We start from the raw sequence: 16710 nt of genomic DNA on the forward strand, positions 1-16710 counted from the left end.
GTAGCAATTATGTATTGGAGTAGTGTTGGAGTAATAAACCACGTATGGTGGAACTTTTCTTGCCAAGTAGTATAGTTGCTCTTTGATCCTTCTCCACGAAATCCATATCCGCCTCCATGTCGAATAACCTGTAGCAACCATTCTACCAAGTAGCAATTATGTATTGGAGTAGTGTTGGAGTAATAAACCACGTATGGTAATTAAGGAATCCTTTGGTGTGACCAAGAAATTAAGGAATGAAAACATGTTGATGTGGTTTTTTTTGGGGGTAGCATGAGCAGTGGAAGTTGTGGTAGTGGATAGTTGTAAGAAACGCATCTCCACGACTTGCAAACCATGCGACACTGCAAGTACTCCACAAACGTATCAAGTCGTTTGCAGACAAGATACAGGATTCTTCTGGAATACTAGACCAATCTGCCATTAGAGGAGAAATAATGTTATTTCTCTTTATTGTGTTGGAGTACTGGAAGTCTTCAACGTGTGAATTCAAGCAGTAGGCGTTACTTAGTGAACTGGTAATGGGATGCTATATTTATAGTTTTACGAGGCAGGAGTGCTATGTGTGGACTACTATATCCGAAATCCTTCCTAATTCTGATAATTTCCCAAAACAAATTAGAGTTTATATAGGAAACATACACCCATATCACAAAATAAATTAAAATAAAATAAAATCTGAAGGTAAATATCCTATGAATCTGGAAGGATAGAGACATGTTTCCTATCGTGAGGATCTTCCCTTTAAACCAAGCACATCTAATCATCAAGGAATTAACATATCAACAATGGTGCAATATAGAAGGTAAATATACTGTTGAAGTGCTAATTCTCAACTATAAACAACTTTGATTCTTCTGAATACAATCGTTTTTTGGCATCTCTCAGCATCTTGTTCTCTCTTAGCATCTACTTACTGTACTAGCTGGTTTCCTGCAGGCAATCCAACTTGCCAGTTACCACCAACAAGAAGTTTATCTCCACATTTATAATCTCTATTTTCTGAATTGGTTTCTGGCTAACGTCTGTAATCCCTTTTTTTTTTCCGATACTTTCATCTGCCATATATTAAACTTCAAAATATTCAGGATTACAACCTAAGAAATTGGGCTACAGAATGTGCCTCTCCGTTTTCCAGTTCCACTAATCCACTTACAGATGAAACAAGCTTTAATGTTTCTCAGAACAGAAGTAAAGTTCCAATCTAAAGTGTCTTCTTCCTCCTCCAAAGCTTTAATGACTACTCTGTTATCTCCTTGTAGAATTGCTGCAGAAGGAGAGATTTTTGTAATAAGGTTGACTGCTAATTCTGCTGCTAGTAGCTCAGCCTGGTTCACACTGCTGGCCTTGAATCTTGTAAATCCAGCTCCTAGTACATTACCATCTGCATTCTTATAAACCACTCCAGCTGCACCTTTTGATGTACACCTGTCATATGCAGCATCAAAAGAGAAATATGACCAGATGTCAGAAGCAATATCTTCAGAAGTACTAGCTATTGCAGAGGGCATAGCAACTTGAAGAGATTGTGTTACTGGTTTGAATGCTTCCATGTTGATGTGCCAAATATTCTGTGTCTCAGATCGAAGACACTCTTTTCAAATTTAATTGAATTCCTGGTTAACCAGATTTCATACAAGAGAATAAGACAGTAAATTCCTCTGCTGTTCAGATCCTCATATGCTCATATGCATCTTCTGCCCAGATTAGGAACATGTCAATCCAGTTTCTAGGCTTGGGATTGTTGGCATAATATTCTAATTTACGTATGCTTGGTGCATCACCAAATGTATTGCATCCTCTCAAGTCCCATCTAATGCTTTACATCTCAAAATTTTGTGAGTGTTTACTTACAGTCTCTATCACTAATTTTATACTGCAAACATGAAACCATTGATGCGTCAAACATTTTAGGGCAAGATGCGTTACTTTCCATGAACTAATATTTAATGAACTATATAATTTGAGTAAAGACACACAACCAAGTGTCTTTGTGGTAAATGCATACAAAATTGTGACTGACTGACTGACTGACATGTATCATAAACCCTTCCTGCATTTTGTGGAACATTTTTTGTTTGGAGATCCTAATGTTGTCTTCTAAGCTGGCAAAAGTGTTAAGAGTTCCAACAAATTAAATAGACTACTCACGTATGTCACATCTTTTGATTGCCAAACAGATTCAAAACCTTCTATACTTTGAGAAGACCAGTCACATTGGGGAACAATGCCACATTGCCACTAATTCCTAAACCCCCTACTCTGTACCAGAGTTCTGGGATGGCGAAGAACAAGCAAACGTAAAAGTACGTAATTATATGTAGTAAAACTTAAGTTTGTGCTTGTTAAGTTTCTAAATTATTTTTCTCCAGGTAGCAAAACTAGTCTTAGTTGGAGCTAGTGTCTACTTAGAAGGTACAGTGAACCTATCAAAAGTTACGGTAAACAAAAGAGATAAGGTTCTTATTTACACAATATTTCAGATAGTGCAAAATATATATAGTAGTTTGCACTTGATAGTGGAGCTCTGATTCTTAATGATAATCTAATATGAGCTTACTTGACAGCAATAGCTTAATCGTCAAGTGAAGGAAAATTACTTGCATGCTGATTGTCTTTCAGATCACTAGAAGAATGCCCGCATATCCAGAGCAAAATACTCCCCGTAGGGCGTGTTCTCAAATTCCAAGAGAGGATCCTTCAAGCCCTGCCTCGCACGGATTGCTCGCACCAGACCCCATGCAGGAGACCCAACCTCCAATGGATCAGATTTTACTGGCTCCCACTGATAAAACGCGCACTGCAGGAGGAAGGCCCTTCCAGAAGTTGCTGTGCTTAGTGCACCACAGAACTCATAGTACTCTCTACCGGGTAGAACTGCTCTAATGCTATAGGTTTGGCAATTTTGACTCAGCATCGACTCCCTGATCTTACCATGCTTCTTACCCAGAAGAATAGCAATGGCACCAAGGGCCTCCTCAGAAGCCTGGATATGAACCATGTAACTAGGCTCCAATAGCCATGGTGCTGCAGTCCTTTGGGCAGCATAAATTGCTGCTTTTGCTGCAAATACAATCTGATTGTTTCCTCTGTATTTGGGGCGAGCTGGAAGTACCACGTCCATCAACTCAAAGCAAATGCCTCTCATGTTCTCCCTCACCAATACACCTTCCTTGGAAGCTTCCTGGAAAGCCGCCACAAAGGCCCAAAATATCGAAGCGTAATATTCTTCCGAAAGTATGAACTCCTTTTTTTGTGACCATTCAAACCATCTAGTAACAACATATTAGGACCAGTGGTCTCTGGACCAAAACACAAGTTCCTCTTTGCAGTATCTGAATCCCAGCTAAACTCATCAGTTAAAATCCTGCTGCATTCCTTATGATTTAGCCCAGGACCTATACGCCCTTCTTCTATGGCTTGTACGAGCTTCATATCTAATGGTGTTTCTTTCATAAGCCCCTGACACTCCCATTTACAGACCTTCCTATTACAGTACGCAATGACTGTTGGAGCACAGTTTCACAAAAAGAGAGATTTGGGGCACGTTCAAGAAAATGTGAAACAGCAAATTTCAGTGGTCAGAATGGAAATGCCATTTGTTCAATGTCATTTGTCAGAGTCACATTTTTCATTATAAACTTGTCCAATCCAACCATCCCAACTAGGTTCCCGCAAGGGACATTGTCCACAAATTCCAGCTCCTTACCTATCCATATAGCTGTTCTTTGAACACTCGCTGTGAACACATCTCTCTCCTGGCCGACCACATAATCCGGACCCATGATTCTAACCTTCATTCCAGTTGTAACCCTTCCAGAAAAAATGCGCCCGATAGCAAAGAAGCCACCCTTGTCAGATGCAGGGATCAACTTTGGCACATACAGCATGAGGGGTCCATTTGGATCACAGCTCCTGATTGCATTAGCATAATGGTCATTATCCTCGCCCATGTACAAACTTCCAACTCAGTACTGCTGAGCCTTAGAAGGAGAGGGGAGGTGATGTATCATCATTTTCAGTAAAGCAGTACTAGCAGGGAGCCAAGTACGCATGACACACAACATTAAATCGATCCCATGCAGCTGATCCTTCTCATCTTCCTTCATGGTGATGTTGAGCTTGTCCAACAAATCCCACAGATCATCCTTCTGGTCATTCAGACAGGAATTAATAATTTTCTTGATTGGATCATAGACAAACTGGACAAAACCACGCTTGCAGGTATCAGTACCAGTGTTTGTAGTCGTCCACTTTTTGGTACGAGAGTTGAAAAAAATTTCACCCCATAGCCTTTTGACCAGTACCGACTTGTCATTACCAAATCTTACAGCATACATTTGTGCAAAGTCAGCAAGCGTACATGCCCAGCCATGCAGACCCGAACAGAAGGCAATGGATCCTTTTTCAGGACAAAACAATGAATCACCATCAAGTTGACTTTCATTGGTAGCCATTATTACATTGGCATCCATGATGGAGTTTTGGATCATTTGGTATGCCTCCTCGCCATCAAGCTGTAGATCGACAATAAAATGGTCCATCTTGTTTATGTCCAACACAGGAACTACCAGTTCTCCAAGGGATTGACAAAGAACAGTTTCAGTCTGCATGCAGACACCCTCGATACCATCTACTACCAAAAGCGCTCCATCTGTCATACGAAATGCAGCTGAAACCTCCGAGGAGAAATCGATGTGATCAGGCGAATCAATCAGATTGATCAGATATCTAGATTTGTCGGATAACTCATAATTGAAAGAAAAGGCAGTAGCCTTGGTTGTCGTACGATGTTCGGCCTGATCTGCCCGGGTAAGAGTCACCCTAACATCCCTAGATGTATCCTGACCACCAGCCGAACCAACAAGTGTTTTACCTGAAAGCATTCAACATATACTTGTTGAATATACATATCAAAATCAAAACTAGGTTTGGAGATTCTAAAAACAGCACACACACACAAAATATGTGTTACCATGATCTACATGGGCAATAACAGTGATATTACGAATGTCATCTTTCATGTCCATAATCTAACGGACCTCCTCTGAAAACTTCATCTGCATAGGCTCAAATCGAGTCCTAAGTGTAAGGTTTGTGTGGAAGCCTGCAAAAAATGGAAATAAATAAATGACGTAAATCTAAATCCAATGGGCAGATAAGCCCAAGCTATCTAGAAACCTAGCTGGAATATATCATGGTTATACCTGGAACAGTAATGGCGTTTAGAAGAGCACCACCTCTCCAATAAACCCCAATATGACCTTGAGGAACTTGATGTAAGATGGAAAAACTAGTGTTTGATATTAACAATGATGCAGGACCAATATCTGTTTAGTTAGAACAGCAGATTTTTCATTACAAAGCGTGTTAAAAAATTAGCGCCTATGTAACCAAGCAAGATTAAATGATATGGCATGTACAGTGAGACTGGGTATCATTAAACTTAAGTTATTACTAGGTTTATCAGATTTATCTAATAACTTAATCCTCAATATTACTAAAAATCAACACATCAAGAAATGGATAACACAAAAGGAAGAAAATAAATCATAATGGGGCTTCATTAATTCATTAATGATAAAATAATGTTATTCTAAACCAAAGGAAAAAAAACTACCTTATAGAGCTGATATAAAGCAAAAAATCAATATATAATTACAATAATCAAAAGTAGTAGTGGTTTGGATAATGTTGAGGCCAAGCAACTACATGAACAATCTTGTCAGCAAAAAACAAAGATACAGCACTTCGAAAAGCTATAAATTAGATTGGCTCATCAAACCCAGCCGTCTATGTAGTGGACAATAACTGACTAAAACTTTCCCATCTCTTATTCGATAGAGAGAGAGAGAGAGAGAGTCCTTAGTAATATGTAGACTCAATTCAACAAGCACTCTGAACTTCAGAGGGAGAGAAGAGGGGAAATTAAACAAAACCCTCCCCATAGATGCAACCCAAGTTTAAACTTACCTCAAGGAAAGCATGATTGAGAAATTGATTTTGTCAGCTAAAACATGATCAGACAAAATTCTTTTTTTTGATAAATATGCATCTTATTCATAAACTTTTTGATAAACATGATCAGACAAAATTCTATAAACTAAAAGGCTAAAAGAGGCTCCTACTAATGGAAAAACCTAGATACTAACAGGCAGGCAATCCCTGATACAAAATTAAGTGCTGACGTCTGACAAGTCCACAAAGTCACAGAACTTTTTCTAACAAATAGGTAATACAAAAGAAAATTTGAGAGAGGAGAGAGAGAGAGAGAGAGGTGTGGCCGTGTGGGCCAGCTGTTAAACAAAACAACCAAAAATACTTCAACAAGAATGCTAACGCCAATGTACAACCAATAACAGTCACATACACAAATGAAAGAACTTATTTCCACAGATGTACAGTGTATGTATAAATATATATACATACATATGGCGGGGTGGGTAAAGGATTGAATCAAGTACTTACAAGAAAACCTCACAAGGAAGATAACAGATCAAGACAAATGTGCACAGAAGAATGAATACTAACAGAATTAAGCATCACTAGTGGAACGAAAATTAGAGGCACCAAGTCACCAACAATGCACTCTCAAACAACTATGCCATGTTATTACACATAGGACATGCATGAAAAAATAGATATCGAAGTCCAAAAGAAAAGGCATTCACTGACTACCTGACCAAATGAGTGTGGCTATCATTTCCCAATTTAAGAACCTAGCTAAAGGAAACTAAATACAATCAATACTACCGACATAACTAATAAAGTGTGCAGATGCATTTTCAAAACTTATTCATTTCTCAAACAATTAAACTACAAGGTTGAACGTAAAAACAGTAAAAAGGATAAAAGTCGATTAGGGACAGATCAACCAAAACAAAAAGGAAAAATGTACTTAAATCATGAAAGCAATGAAAACTGACAAAATCCCTATGAGATAGATACAAATATCTGATATCTTTTTCCTCGATAGTACAAATATCTGATATCTAAATAAGCATTTATGCAACAAATCCACCCATAGAACTCGGTAAACCAAGAATGCCTTTACTTTGAAGTGCATTGCAATAGAACTCTTCGCAAGTACAAAGGATGAGCCAAGCACTGTACCACATCGTGGTTGTTAGTTTGTTACTAACAAAACAGCAGCGAAGTACAGCAAATTACTGTGATCATAATAAGTGTATGGTCTTACACCCAATCATAATTGAAATCCTTGGCAGCAAGAAAGAAAGAAAGAAAATAAGTTCCTTGACCTTGGGCAATGCAAAACCTTCCAGCGTATCGAGCTATCTGGAATGCAGTAGCACTTGATTCCTGGAACAGTAAATTCTGGAATGCGCTTATTTTGGAACAGTAAAGTAGAGAGGCTTTAGAACAAACTAACAACCACAATGTGATACAGTGCTTGACTCTCTACTTTTAGATCTGCACTGGCAACTCAAAGCTGCCATGTCAATAATGTCTTTGGAAGGTCATACAACCTAACCTCAACCAATCAGGCAACTCACATCCTACTTGCTTCAGAGAACTCTTCGAGGATCTCAAAAACCAGATATTGGTCGTTGTTATAGTCAACTGCTTCCAGTTCTTATTTCAATTTGTGTATATAGCTCAAATTTCCTTTCTTGGGACTAATCCTGTATAAGTACTGATTCTAGCTACTCCAGTACTTCACTGAATGAGATAGCCAAAACATTTCAAAATCGATTACAGTTTAACAAACTCTATTGACGACCACTTAACTAACTTCCAATCCCCCAACACTGCCCAAACTTCCCCTTTATTCGGGTAAATCTCAAAGTGTTGTCTGTTACGCTTACATCCTGAACCCAAAAACATGTCTATAAAAGTACATTTGTTCTGCGTATTTCTCTTCATTCATCTTTTGATTCAGCTCAAATAAGCCACAAGCAACCCGAAAACCTGCCTCACACCATCTCTTCTCATCATCCATGGGACTGTTTTAAACCAGGTAAAACTCAATTTGGAGTTTCCTACCATATGGAAGGGGAAGACTTGATTGATGATAAGCAGCCAAAACTGAATTTACCAAAACATAATGGCTTAAGCACTTAAGACCTAGGCACTAGCAGCGCTATTACTATTTTATTACTATCTCCAATGTAACTTTCAATCAGAAAAGCAAACCAAATTATTATTATTATTTTTTATTTTTTTTTTTTTTCCGTAAAATTCAATATTGATATAGTTAAGAAATTACATCAACACCTAAAATTAGCCAGCAGCTAATACCCACCAGGACTCGATACCCAAGACACCCATACACCCAAATACCCTACTAGAACAATTCCTTACACAATCAAAAAACAGGGGAAAAAATGTGAAAGCCGAAAAAGCAAAAAAGAAAAACTGATAGAACCCTAACACATTCCACGAAGCCTGGACCACCAACGACCATTGAAGCACTATTGACAAGCCTCCTGCTTTGTTCATCACCCTACCTCGCCTTGTCTCCTTCCAATCCATCAACTCGTGGCATCCCCCTCCTATTCCTCATAAGCAATTTCTTGTGAACATTCTAAGATTGGAGGATCCCGAATGAGTGCTTTATATACATAAGACATTTCAAATATGTACTAATCAATACTAGAACTTATGAATGGAACGGAAACGTAACAAAGGAGTGGTGCTAAAAGCGTCATCATTGTAGTTGTGTTTCTCGTATCAGAACTAATGGTTTGGCAATGCAATATCATTTTGTCATTCAACTGTATAAATTATTTCTACTTACAAATAGTATGTATCAACGAAAAGGAATAAAGACACTATAAAAGTTATAGTTCACGCATACACGTTTATGTCAAAAGAGTTTACATGAGTTATATTTAAAGTATAGGGAGTACATTCACATTTGATATAAAACAAGACCAATACAAGGTCAGACTTGCACCTGAAGACTTTCTTACACGAGCTAAACAGCAAGTCTGGGAGGTAATGCATCAGGTTCTAAGTGCAAAGAGCCTTCAGGGATACCATAGCTTTCGATACCTGGCACATTAAAACATGGTATCTGGTGTGAGAAACTAAGCATCTCCCTCTTCGGAATGGTGCGAATCAACTCAAAACCGTCACAGTATTGCCTCTGAAAGAAAGTGTTACAACAGTCCACCTCACCCAGACTGGTTATCTTCATTTCAGTGCCTTCAGAAATATCTGAAAGGACTTCAACAACCTGGCACTGATGACAATTATAATCACAACTCTTCCATATGTGTTTCCAGTTCTTATACATGGCCCAAACTTCACCTTTCTTTGGGTAAATTTTGTAGAAAGAATCCGTTTTGCTCCATTCATACTCTACTAAATGCGAGAATTGTGACATTCCCAAGTTAACTGTGGTTTTCCCAGTTCTGAATAATCCACAGACAAAGGGTAGATTCTCTTCTACCCAATGTATCTCATCATAGAGCACTGGATGAGGCTCCAAAAACGTCACAGAAACTCCAACCGCAGAAATTACACTGTTTACAAGGACATAACGCCGAGGCATGGAATCTGACCCATCATATACAGCCCATACCTGACCTGAGGAAAAATCTTTTCTGCACCATTTACCCTCCATTGATCTGTTCTCTGGATCCAAAATGATGGAAGAAGAAACTGGACCGGGATGGTCACTAAAACTAGAAGAGCAGCTAGAATTTGTTTTCCCCGATGGTTTAGCCATACTTTCAACCAAATCATTAGGCACAGCCAACGGATCCAGTTCCAACATCCCGTTTGAAACTCCGGCTATCTCTCCATCCTTGAATCTAAACGCTGGCACGCTATGAGAAAATCTCAGCAAGTAAATTGCAGGAATAGTAAAAGTAGAACCACCATCTACGTCCATGGACCTTTTAAAAACACTTCTAAATCCGGCTACCTTTGCCAAAGGTGCAACAGTGATGTCTGCCTCCTTTGAGTAACCCACAAGGATTTCTACCATCACATGTCCACATCCTTCCCTTTTTTGGGGGTTAGAACACCAATCAAATGGTCTCCAATCTTTAAAAAGTGCCCAAACTTCTCCCTTTTTTGGGCAAATTTCAACTTGCTCAAAATTTAAGCGCTGAACCTGAGAAACCAAATGTGAAAACACAGTCGGTTGGCACACCACGGTATTACTTCTTTTCAGATCAAAAGCCCCACAAACAACTGGCAATCCCGCTTCACACCATCTTTTCTCATTGTCTGTACCGGGGGCGGGTTTCAACCATGTAACACCCAATCTAAAAGGCGAATGTCCAACTTTATCAATTCGAGCATAGCATCTAGGCATTCTTTCCTCATCATAAGCAGCCCAAATCTGTCCTACCGCAAACCACTCAGCCTTTCTATTATTACCAAAGTCATAATGGTTAGAATAAAGCTTCTTACCACAACTTACCTGATTCAGTTCATGAACGATATCCCTTTTCTTCCTCTCCACTCTCTCCAAACCCACTTCCCTTTCAGCTACAGCATTCCGCATAAAACCTTCCACAATACACAAAGGGTTGCAAGCACGCTCTCTCTCAGAGTCAAATATAAGTCGTTTTTTCTTATCACAAAGCACATCAAACGCATTTTTAACAACAGTGAGTGCAGAATCAGTACCCGGAAACACATTCCTTATCCGTTCCAAAGACTTAACTAACATTTTATACTTGGACCGAATTCGAGACTCATCAGCATCAAGACTTATCTCAAGAATGCAGTACCAATCCTTAAAACAACCATGAACATTAGCAGCACATAATATGTTACAAACTTTGATCATGTCAGTAATATAATCAAGTTTTGGAAATAGTTTTTGGGCTTTCAGTAATTTTGTTCTAGCTCCATTGTAATCTTTTATTTTCACTAGTGTTTCTGCCAACCTCTTTTCTTTTAGTGCTGCTTCCATTTTTCTGAAAGAAAAAAAGATATCCTAGTTAAATAAATGAAAAATAAAACAGTGCCCATTGTTCCATACACAAAAATTGTCAACAAAGAGAACTTACTTTGGTCTTTTTGGAACTTCTCTAGTGCATTAATGCATTATGTTCTGCTGCTATGGTAAAAAAAATGAGCTTTTGCTTCTCAAGTGTGGGGACTGGAGGGAGTGAGGACAGTGGAGAGAGATGCTACAGAAGTGTTGCTTCCGTGCAACCTAACTAGACGACACGTTTTGATAGAAAAGCTGATATTGTTACGAAATATCGACTCCTAGAATGCAATGGCAGAAGATCAAAGTGTTTAAATATATGATTGCAAGGACAGGCGATTCAGAAGAGCTTCCAAAGAAGGAATGTTAAGTGAGCCTTTGTAAAGAAGGGATGTTCCAAATCTGTTCAGTCATCACTCATCGGTGATAGGTGACCATTCAATATCACGGTTGGAGGATGTTTAGACTTTAGATTGCAGATTATCGCAAAATAAATAATTTCGATTACTGTTCTTATGTGGTGCCAGTTCATTGATGTCAATTTGGGTTTGGGCGGGGCTGTCAACCTGTCATTGCTTGCTACTAAGTCCTCAATAACCTGTAGAAACACTGAAAATAAAGATAGCAACTTCGACAAAAGATGCATTTTGAACTTCACAGCGACAGAAAATTCCATAAATAAAAGTGTCCCAAGTCTTATACCATGACCAGAAGTTCATATAAACTGAAAAGAGGACTTAGAGCATCATCAACACATTGTTATTTTCCACTGTGACACATCAGCGTTTTTAGGAAATCAAAATAGTCAAAAACGAATCAAGTACCAACGCGAAATAAGAAAAATTCTTGTTTCCATTTCACACGGCTAAAGTTGTCCCGTCCAGACATGATTCTTTTATAAACGGCACAAGTTGTCCCGTCCATCAATTTCCTCCATTTTTATAGCGCCAACCCATTTCGCGCCCATCGTTTCCCTCCACTTTCCACGCTATATATCACAGATGAATCACAGGTGAAGCATCCATCATTTCTTCATATACTCTCATCAATCAAATTTTTTATAATTTGTCATGGATTCTAGTAGTCATAATAGCAATTGGTGCGAAAGATTAAGTGAACTAATTTTCGACGACGATGATAAAAATACCGCAATCGTTCAACAAATGCAAAGTGATGCAGTTGTAGTGGCGTCAATGATTCCGGCTTTCAACGCTTTATGTGTACCAAAATGGGGTGTATCTGTTGATGGTAGATAATACACTAACCGCGATCGTATTGGTGCGCATGAACGGTTGGTGGCTGATTATTTTGCTGATAGACCAACTTATAAAAGCAAGTAAGTTTAAATTAAAAAGAGGTTTAGAGTATGATAAGACCACTTTTTAACAATATATTGGAAGTTGTCACTAATTTTGATCCATATTTTAAGCCTTATTGTGATGCTCTTGGTTTGCCTGGGTTTCGGGTTTGGTAAAAATGACAGCTACAATACAGATGCTTGCTTATGGTTGTCCAGCTGATTCAATGGATCACTGGATAAAACTTGCTGAGAATACGGCCCGAGAATCAATTCATCATTTCTGCAATGCAGTTGTCAACTGTTTTGAAGAACAGTACCTAAGAAGCCCAACTGAAGAAGATGTAACACGTTTGCTTGCAGTAGGTGAAGAACGCAGTTGGCCAAATATGTTAGGTAGTTTTTTTTTGCACGCAAATAAGGAATTTTATTAGAATATGTTAGGTAGTTTAGATTGTATGCACTGGGTATGAAAAATTGTCCAACTGTGTGGCATGGAACTCATTTGGGTCATGCTAGAAAAGTGACTGTGATTTTGGAAGCAGTTGTAGATCAGGAGTTATGGTTTTGGCACGCATACTTTGGAATGGCTGGATCGTGTAATGATCTTAATGTGTTAGATAATTCTCATTTATTTGATAATTTAGTCAGAGGAACAGCTCCAGCTTGTGTTTATCAAGTTAATAATAATCCTTACAACATGGGCTACTACCTTACTGATGGAATATATCGACCATGGGCTACACTGATTCAAACAATCTTATCTCCTGCTACTCCTATGGATACTAACTTTGCAAAAGCGCAAGAAGCAGCTTGTAAAGATGTGGAACATGGTTTTGGTGTTTTACAGGCTAGATTTGCAATTGTTAGCAGGCCTGCTCGACAGTGGGACAGAGGAGCTCTATCCCGTATAATGAAGACATGTATTATACTTCATAACATGATTGTTGATAATGAACGTAATGTACAACTTCCAAAGTGGAAACCACCTTCATCAGATGAACGGTTGCGGCATGAAGTTAAGATCCAGAGTAATGACCATTTGTTTGTGCAAAACATGATAGCGAACATTAAGTATTCATTGTAGAGCTACTAATCAACAATTGAAGAATGATCTGGTTGAACATCATTGGGCACGTTATGGTGCACGCCACAACCAAAGGAACAACTAATAAGTTTGTTTAAGTTTGTTAACTGTGTTTTTTAAATGTGCTTTCTTTATTTTCTGTTAACTGTACTTTCATCAAGTTTGTTTAAGTTTGATTTGTCTTAGTTGAATTTTCTGTTAACTGTGTTTTTTAAGTGTACTTTATGTATTTTATGTTAAATGTACTTTTATCAAGTTTGTTTTGTTTAAATAAGATTGTGATTTGTTGAATAAGATTTGCACATACTTGAAATTAAAAATGTTACAACATACTTGAAATTAAAAATGTTACAACATACTTGGAATTAAAAACGTTATAACTAAAAATCATCATTTTCATATTCTTCATTTTCATCCCTCATAAATGGATTGGGAGAGTGGTGAATCGCATTACCCAGAGGCCCGACTAGCTTGTTTGTTGATTCAGAAGAAGAAGAAAACCCAAATTGTTGAGAATGATGGGTTGGAATGTATGGACTATGAGGGGTTGGAATGTATGGAGTAGAAGAGGTTGGATAATTAGGAATAGAAGGAGCAGCAAGAATACCTTGTTCTTGTTCAACCCACTTACGATAGATAGCTACTTGCTTAGCTTCCCAAAATGTCAGTTGAATACCGCTAAACTTGCTTAGATCAAGCATCATGATATTTTGTTCTTTCTATGCTTCAAGCCTCAATATTTCGTCTTCTTTTTCCTTTTTCATTGAGAGGAACATTTGTCATTTTAGCTCTGTTTGTTCTTGCAGATATTTTGCAGTTGTAAGTTGATTGTTTCTGACCTCCTCCAGAGTTTGTGTCATTTGGTGCGCAACTTCATCAGCATCTCTTTTCTTAAACTTTCTTCTCTTTGGCCGTTTTTCTGATCCGGGCACTTCCCTCAATGGTTGACTTTCTTCATCTAACGAAATATTGGCTATTCCAATATTGTTAGCGATTGATCCACCACTGATGCCACTACTAACATCACTACTAGAAGTGGTTCTCTATTTTTTTGAACTACTATCACTTCTAGCTTGATAGAAATGATTCCATTTTGGACTTAAAATTAAAATCCAATAACAATGCTCAAATTTAAAATGTTCATTTTGAACAGTTAAAAAAATAGTACGAGCTCGTGACATTGTATGATCCGCATTAGTACCACTAGCATTCATTCTCAATTGTTGATCACAATAACCTTGAAATAAACTTACCGCATGTTGGATGATGTGAAAACGCACTTGAACCGATCCACCAATTCGTGGTTGCCCTGCATCACCAAGTTGGCTCATACGCTTGTTCATTTCATCAACAATTTTCTCAAAAAAAAATATGTCTATTTTGGCCCGTTCCAACAACTGCATCTTCTGAAATAAAAATCCAACTATGACATAAAATTTCATCTTCAACAGTTGTGAAATTTTTTGAACGACCTTGAACATAGATATGTTGGTTGTTTTATTGGCTTTTATTTTCACTATTTCTACCACCTCTATTTCCTCTACCTCTAGACCTTTGTGAAGACATTTTGTGATTTTTGTGAAAAATAAAAGAAGGAAGAAGAGATGAAGTGAATTGGTGAAAAATGAGTTAAACATATATACAATATATATAGGCCAAGTCCAACGGAACTAAATATAGCCGTTAATTCCAATGGTACAAAATCGAACCATTTTCATTTTTTATTAAAAATAAACAAAAAAATATTGGACGGCTAAAGTAGACCTGTCCCACTCTTGGACGGGTCAAGTTGTCCCGTGCACACAATTTCTACTCTTGGACGGATCAAGTTTTCCCATGCACACCATTTCTATATTCTTCACCAATTTAGCTCCAATTTTAACAATTTTTAAAATCAAAACGATCATTTGACAACGCGTTGGTGACGAAAATTACTATAAAAATTGTCAATTGTCACATTGAAAATGAAAAATAACAATGCGTTGATGATGCTATTATTAATGGAAAAAACCTACAAACTTTACTAGCAGGCGATCCATTTCTTCAATCAAACTCAAGTTCTGACAAGCTGACAAGTCCCCAAAGTCACATGAGAGATACATCTAAAATGCAGAATTCATTGGTGAGAATTCTAATGTACAGCCAAATGACCAATGATGAAGGATAGAACCAATTACCAAGAAGAAACCTCACAAGGCATTAATATGAAGGCCGATTCTAATGTACAACCAATCACTGAGAGGGGAATGAAAGATTGAACTAAGTCAACTAACTACTTAAAAGAAAACCTCACATGGATACTTTAGAAATATGAGACCAATAAAAAACATTATTAATGGATGAAATAACGATTTGGAAAACAGGGATTCTTTACAATGAGTAGACCAATTGAAAGGGATTATAAACCAATTTAAAAACCAATATAACGCAATAATCAGCACTAACAGCACATTTAATCAAGTAACCGCAGATGCCATTTAAATAAACAACTCATTATTCACAACTAAGATACAAGGTCAAACCTAAAAAGGGTGAAAGTCAATAGAAAATGTTTTAAGCCCATGAATACATCAATCATCGGTAAATTGTTTAAATTCTAAAATCAAGCATGTTGATGACAAATAAAAAATGTTTTGTACTAGTAATAAATCAAAGTTTTTTGGTTCAAAATACAAACTCAAATTTTTTTGATTCATGTGAAAAAGACCAATTAATTCATTACATATTTAATTTGGAACTTTGGTTTTTGCCAAAATTTGTGTTACTATATCGTCACAGTTTTTTCGAACTCGTCATATTTTATAATTGCAACTCTTTGACATTCATTTTTTTGAGAGAATTGTGTCACATCATAATAAAAGTCGTCGCATTGTTATCTTTAATAGTTTTTTTAAGTTTGCTCGATGTCTTTTAGCCGTCAGAACTAGTAATTGTTTAAAATTGTTGCGGAAACTATCACAAATATTCTATTATCATATTGTTTTCTCTCAATTTCTTTTAACTTAAATTAAAACCTTTTTCATTATTATTATTGTTTTTCGAATAGAAAAAACATAATTATAATAATTTTGAAAATAGGACGAGATTTAAGATGACAAACATTATTGTTTTTAAGTACATCGAACAAACTTAAAAAAACTATTAAGGATAACAATGCGATGGTTTTTATTACCGACATATATGATGTGACACAATTTCTGATAAAAAATGAATGTCAAAGAGTTGCAATTATAAAATGTGACGAGCTCGAAAAAATTGTGACGATCATTTACTAGCACAAACATTTTTTATTTATCATCAACGTGCTTATTCTAATTATTTGTAAAATTCGTTATTATTATCAATAAAATTTCCACGAAAAAAAAATTATTTTGGAGGATTGGTTTTGCCCTCTCAGAAGGGGCTAACGAT

At 37.2% G+C, this 16710-nt stretch overlaps 2 protein-coding genes and 1 pseudogene across 3 annotated transcripts; 1 reads left to right on the forward strand and 2 right to left on the reverse strand.

Annotated features, from left to right (window-relative positions):
• Positions 1-1263: 1263 nt before the first annotated feature.
• On the reverse strand, positions 1264-5066 carry LOC147522284 (elongation factor 2-like; annotated as a pseudogene). The gene is made up of 4 exons (XR_015212924.1): positions 4976-5066; positions 3261-4876; positions 2601-3228; positions 1264-1428 (listed from the first exon to the last, which is right to left on the reverse strand). The product of XR_015212924.1 is annotated as an elongation factor 2-like (transcript).
• A 3702-nt stretch (positions 5067-8768) lies between these two features.
• On the reverse strand, positions 8769-11501 carry LOC147522285 (uncharacterized). Its single transcript, XM_086592459.1, has 2 exons — positions 10992-11501; positions 8769-10898 (listed from the first exon to the last, which is right to left on the reverse strand). The coding sequence occupies exon 2, from the start codon at positions 10892-10894 to the stop codon at positions 8939-8941; it is 1956 nt and encodes a 651-aa protein (XP_086448585.1). The 5' UTR covers positions 10895-10898; positions 10992-11501; the 3' UTR covers positions 8769-8938.
• Positions 11502-12391: 890 nt separating this feature from the next.
• On the forward strand, positions 12392-13299 carry LOC147522286 (uncharacterized). Its single transcript, XM_086567454.1, has 2 exons — positions 12392-12608; positions 12860-13299. The coding sequence occupies exons 1-2, from the start codon at positions 12392-12394 to the stop codon at positions 13297-13299; spliced, it is 657 nt and encodes a 218-aa protein (XP_086423580.1).
• The last annotated feature ends 3411 nt before the right edge of the window (positions 13300-16710 follow it).

The sequence above is a fragment of the Coptis chinensis genome, chromosome 1, assembly GCF_015680905.1.
Source record: "Coptis chinensis isolate HL-2020 chromosome 1, ASM1568090v1, whole genome shotgun sequence".
NCBI lineage: Eukaryota > Viridiplantae > Streptophyta > Magnoliopsida > Ranunculales > Ranunculaceae > Coptis > Coptis chinensis.